Source organism: Xenopus tropicalis, chromosome 1, assembly GCF_000004195.4.
Source record: "Xenopus tropicalis strain Nigerian chromosome 1, UCB_Xtro_10.0, whole genome shotgun sequence".
Taxonomy (NCBI): domain Eukaryota; kingdom Metazoa; phylum Chordata; class Amphibia; order Anura; family Pipidae; genus Xenopus; species Xenopus tropicalis.
Genome location: NC_030677.2, coordinates 129,099,779 through 129,105,430, shown reverse-complemented (window position 1 = coordinate 129,105,430; position 5,652 = coordinate 129,099,779). Strand labels below are relative to the sequence as shown.

The following is a 5,652-nucleotide window of genomic DNA, read 5'->3' as shown; positions in this document are numbered from 1 at the left end:
AAGAAGGAGACGCCGCCGCTGAAGAAAGAAGACAATGCTGCCGCTGAAGAAGAAGACGCCGGAGGAGCCGTGCTGTGCTGGCTACCAATGTACTGGGAGGGGGGGGGTACAGCTGGCTACTAGAGGGGGCACAGCTGGCTACTAGAGGGGGCACTGCTGGCTGCTAGAGGGGGCACTGCTGGCTACTAGAGGGGGCACTGCTGGCTACTAAAGGGGGCACTGCTGGCTACTAGAGGGGGCACTGCTGGCTACTAGAGGGGGCACTGCTGGCTACTAATGGGGGCCCTGCTGGGTACCAATGCATTAGGGGGGCCCTGCTGGGTACCAATGCATTAGGGGGACCCTGCTGGCTACCAATGCATTAGGGGGGCCCTGCTGGCTACCAATGCATTAGGGGTGCCCTGCTGGCTACCAATGCATTAGGGGGGCCTAACTGGCTACCAATGAACTAGGGGGGGCCCTGCTGGCTACCAATGCATTAGGGGGGCCTAGCTGGCTACCAATGAACTAGGGGGTTCACTGCTGGCTACCAATGTACTAGGGGGGCACTGCTGGCTACCAATGTACTAGGGGGGCACTGCTGGCTACCAATGAACTAGGGGGGCCCTGCTGGCTACCAATGAACTAGGGGGGCACTGCTGGCTACCAATGTACTAGGGGGGCACTGCTGGCTACCAATGCATTAGGGGGGCCCAGCTGGCTACCAATGTACTAGGGGGGCACTGCTGGCTACCAATGAACTAGGGGGGGCACAGCTGGCTAACCAATGTACTAGGGGGGCACTGCTGGCTACCAATGAACTAGGGGGGGCACTGCTGGCTACCAATGCATTAGGAGGGCCCTGCTGGCTACCATGTATTAGGGGGGCCCTGGTGGCTATGAATGTCTCAAGTCTGTGAGTCCTTTGTACTGGTGTGAGGGGGGCCCAGAAAATGTTGTTGTGAGGGGCCCCGTGATTTCTGATGGCGGCCCTGTATATATATATATATATATATATATAAGGTGCTGTAGAGAGGGTCAGCAGTCACAGGACTTATACAAACAAATTATTTTTATTAAAGAGGACATCATACGTCGCCAGAGACAGGATACCAGAGATAAACCAATAAAAAAACTGAAAACATGCAATAAAAACAAAAAACACAAGAGAAATAATAGACAAGCAAGTAATCAAAAGGTCTAAGCAGCAGCTTAAACAGAAACGAAAGTATCAAAATGAACACGCTACTGTAGCTAGCTGTCAGGGGTGAGCCGAGAACGTAACAAGTTTGTATCAACACAGTTCTGTTTCACATGAGCCCCATGAGTTGAAATAGACTCATAATCACGAAAACTTGGTCAGTAAATGGAAACTTAAATCGTTGCTATGGTAACAGGTTGCCATGGTAACACTACATTTTTACACCACTCCCAATTGGGACAGTATATATATATATATATATATATGAAAATAAAATATAGAAAACATATATATTAAAAATCAGCACACCAACATATGCGAATATTGCTAATGTATTTCATTGTTTATCCTGAGTGAAATAAATTTGCACTATTCCTGATTATTTTCCCTATTTTTTCAAGTATTTACCCTTTTTGATCATGCACCCATAATTTGTGGAGCGGGATCAGAGTATGGACACAAATGTGGATTATGTATATTATGTATATATACAAATACATTTCCTAGTAGGTGTGAGCCTTAGCCTTTATCACAAAAACGCTCTTTTTATTGGATCAATGTTTCGGTCCTCATCTGGGACCTTTATCTGCACTCTGCAGGCCTAAATAAAAAAAAACTAATTTATTGGTGAAAGATTAGTGTTCCAATGTTTGGTCACAAGTGTTGGACCAACTTGGGACTTAACTACTGTATATATATATATTCACCAAAGAAAAATAGCACTGCTGGAAACTGGGTGCAAAGGACTTAGCCTGTTGCATACATACATATATGTATGTATGTATGTATGGTTATCTTTATATACATACATATATATGTATATAGGTATGGGACCTGTTATCCAGAATGCTCGGGACCTGGGGTTTTCCAGATAAGGGGTCTTTCCATAATTTGAATATCCATAACTTAAGTCTGCTAAAAATCATTTAAATATTGAATAAACCCAATAGGATTGTTTTACCTCCAATAAGAATTCATTATATCTTAGTTGAAATCAAGTACAAGGTACTGTTTTATACTTACAGAAAAAAAGGAAATCATTTTTAAAAATTAGAACTATTTGCTTATAATTGGGTCTATGGTAGATGGCCTTTCCGTAATTCAGAACTTTCTGAATAAAAGGTTACCGGATAAGGGATCCCATACCAGTATATACATATACTGTACATAGTCCAGATTTGTGTCTGTACGCTGATCCCACTCCACAAATTATGGGGGCTTGATCAAAAAGCGTGTACATATATATATATATATACACATACTTAAAAAAAGGACAGATAAACCATGATTAAAAATGCAGTTTGGTCTAGATTAGCAGTAGTTTGTGGCTGTTTAGTTCTTTTAGTTCAACATCCTATAACAATCTGCTTTAAATTGGGGTTATAGTTATTATGGTTGCCTCCTGGCTGGTATTTTACCAGCCTGGACATTAAAAATCATGCTTGATGCAATACTATTAAAAGGTGAAAAGATACAAATATAGGAATGCCCATATTTCTTTCTAGAAAATCTCCATGTGACCCCCTCCCTCCTAGGTGCAGATACCTCTCACACTGAGAGATTAGCTCCAATTCAAGTGCAGATGACTGCAAGGGCGCAGCAGTACTGCTATAAAGAGGAGGGGGAAAGAGCAGGGATATTTTAGTTATCCCCATTGCAGTTTGGAGACTTCATATTGACAGAGAGCAGTGTGGAAGTACAGCTCTCACTCTAGATCTTGCTGTCTACTACAAACCCAGCATCAGTGTAAATAATGAACTTGAGCCAGAAATCCAGTGCGCACCATCATGCCCAGGATTACACAGGAGTCTCCGATGAGGAAGATGAAATTGATATTCTTGGAGAAAATGATTCCTGCAATTTAAGGTTGCACATTAACCAACAGCCCACACATTCAGAAATAGGGGACAGTGGAGTGTTGAGTCCCTCCAAGCTAAGCGGCACTGAAAATTCTTGTCATTCCTCTGAAGAAAAAGAAGGAGGTACTTCCAAAGACTCTTTACACACAACACCTGATAGCAAAGCCAGCCGGGCCTTTTTAAAACCTCCTTACTCTTATATTGCTCTAATCACTATGGCAATTGTGCAGAGCCCATATAGGAAACTGACTCTCAGTGGCATCTGTGATTTTATCAGCAGCAAATTCCCTTACTACAAGGACAAGTTCCCTGCTTGGCAGAACTCCATTAGACACAACTTGTCTCTTAACGACTGCTTTATTAAAATACCACGGGAACCAGGAAATCCAGGAAAAGGCAATTATTGGACACTGGACCCTGCCTCCAAGGACATGTTTGACAATGGGAGCTTCCTTAGAAGGCGGAAAAGATTTAAGAGACACCACCAGGAGTTAATTAAGGATGGGTTTCTGATGTACAACCCACTTCACTACATCACCCCATACAGTGCCCCCCAAACACAGACTCCAGTGATATGCATGGCAATACCACAGAACTTGGCCATGCCAAACCACCTTGCTCCCTACCCCCACAAGATAAAGGTTCCTTGCCCTGACCAGGGAGTAAACAGGGTATTTAAAGCACAGGATAACCATCACACCGCATCTCACCACAAGTGCTCATTTAGTATAGAAAACATCATGGGAGAACCCAAGGAGCCAGAGAAATCTCTCAAAAGCTTCAACCAAAATTGGAACTATAATCATTTATTGCAGAGCTCAAGCGCCTGCCTTCTTCCATCTGGGTCACACATTACCAGTGCCCATCAGGGAACACAGTACAGCTTCATCAAGTTCCCTGGGTGCTATTAAAGTGAGAGACTTTGGGCACCACATGAATCCCATACAGTTATAATCATAATATTTTGGTTTTCTACTACTGACTTGTGAATTCTACTTCCTCCAGGATGTTGCATTGGCTGTAACGCCAAAATATTTATTTTGTATATATTATCTAAGAAGCAGGCAGTGAGGTGTTTTTTTTTGTTTCATATTTTTTATTGTTATTGTTAATAGATTAATGTAAATAGAAATTAAAACTTCTAAATTATTCATCATGAAAGCTAATTTTGCGTTGCTCATAATTTAAATAATAAAATATTACCTGTAGATAGATATTTCTCTATATCTCCATTAGCTGAATGTGTAATATGGGAAATGTAATGTTTGCATTTTAAAATATTGCACATCATTTATATCTGGGGTTTTATCTTAAATTAAAATTTTGCTTATAATATATTGGCTGGAATTCAGTAGTCTGTTTTTATCCTGTTTGCTGGCTTTTTGCAATCATTCATCTATACTTATGGAAGTCAGCAAAATAAATAGCTTTCTTTCTTTCTATTTTTTTTTGGGGGGGGGGGTGACCATTTGTATTACTACAATTAACAATAAACCGGGTTGGGTTTAAGCTAAGGGCCATACTTTAAATACATGAGTATCATTTCTACTGAGTGTCTCACTAGGACTTACCAGAAAACCTTAGGCCCACTGAGGGCAAATGCCAGAGAGGCTGCTGTAGCACTCCATAGATAGTAACTATTTACTTGGCTGGTGGGGGGCTGTTTGGGCCTCTGTTTGCTTGAAATACCTGGGCTCATGATGCCCAGCACAAGGGCAAGGCTACAGGGTTACATTCTTATGCACTTAGTCAGATGCTCTTAGTCTTTTTTTCATAGCCACGAATGTGACAGTGTTAAACATTTCATCAGGAAGGAAAGCCCCCCGGCTAATAAATGCCAGCAAATACCCTGCCATAGACAATACTGAGAATTGCCTCTGCTAAAATGCACGTAGAGACAATTATCAGTAAATGATTAGCATTGTCTTTAGTACCCATGACAAGTAGTTGCTACTAGTAGCTCCGTGTGTCTTCACCCTTAGGGCAAAGACACACGTGATGATTAGTCGTCGCAACTTTTTAGGGTGAAGGCACACAGAGCTCCTAGTCAAGGCTACTAAAATAGACAATGCTGATCATCTACTGATAATTGTCTCTACGTGTGTTTTAGCAGAGGCAATTCTCAGTATTGTCTATGGCAGGGTATTTTCTGGAGTACAGTAGCTGTGAAAAAGTAGCAGCTACTAGTAGCTCCGAGTGTCTTCAGCCTTAAAAAGGGAGGTGGCATTTCAGGAAGATTAGTCACCCGCTAATAGGGCTGGCAGAGTATGGCACACACAGGCAGGATAGGGCAGGCAGAGAATGGCACACACAGGCAGGGTAGGCAGAGTATGGCACACACAGGCAGGGTATGGCAGGCAGAGAATGGCACACACAGGCAGGGTAGGGCAGGCAGAGTATGGCACCCAGGCAGGGTAGGGCAGGCAGAAATTGGCACACACAGGCAGGGTAGGGCAGGCAGAGAATGGCACGCACAGGCAGGGCAGGCAGAGTATAGCATCCAATAAATATGATAGAGACTACAGGAATACAATAAAAACGTAATTTATTGTATTTTTATAGACCAAAACAAAGTTTTTTTTCATGTAACAGAATGCCCTTGGGGTACAGTCA

At 42.6% G+C, this 5,652-nt stretch overlaps 1 protein-coding gene across 1 annotated transcript; it reads left to right on the top strand.

The window, feature by feature from the left end:
* The first annotated feature begins 2,855 nt into the window (after nt 1–2,855).
* Nucleotides 2,856–4,373, top strand: foxd4l1.2 (forkhead box D4 like 1, gene 2). Its single transcript, XM_002935589.4, has one exon. It carries the CDS (start codon nt 2,934–2,936, stop codon nt 3,948–3,950), a length of 1,017 nt encoding a protein of 338 aa, XP_002935635.1. The 5' UTR covers nt 2,856–2,933; the 3' UTR covers nt 3,951–4,373.
* Nucleotides 4,374–5,652: the final 1,279 nt, after the last annotated feature.

Excerpts from the sequence above, each read along its gene's own strand:
- foxd4l1.2 (XM_002935589.4), top strand. The coding sequence starts at position 2,934 with ATGAACTTGAGCCAGAAATCCAGTGCGCACCATCATGCCCAGGATTAC.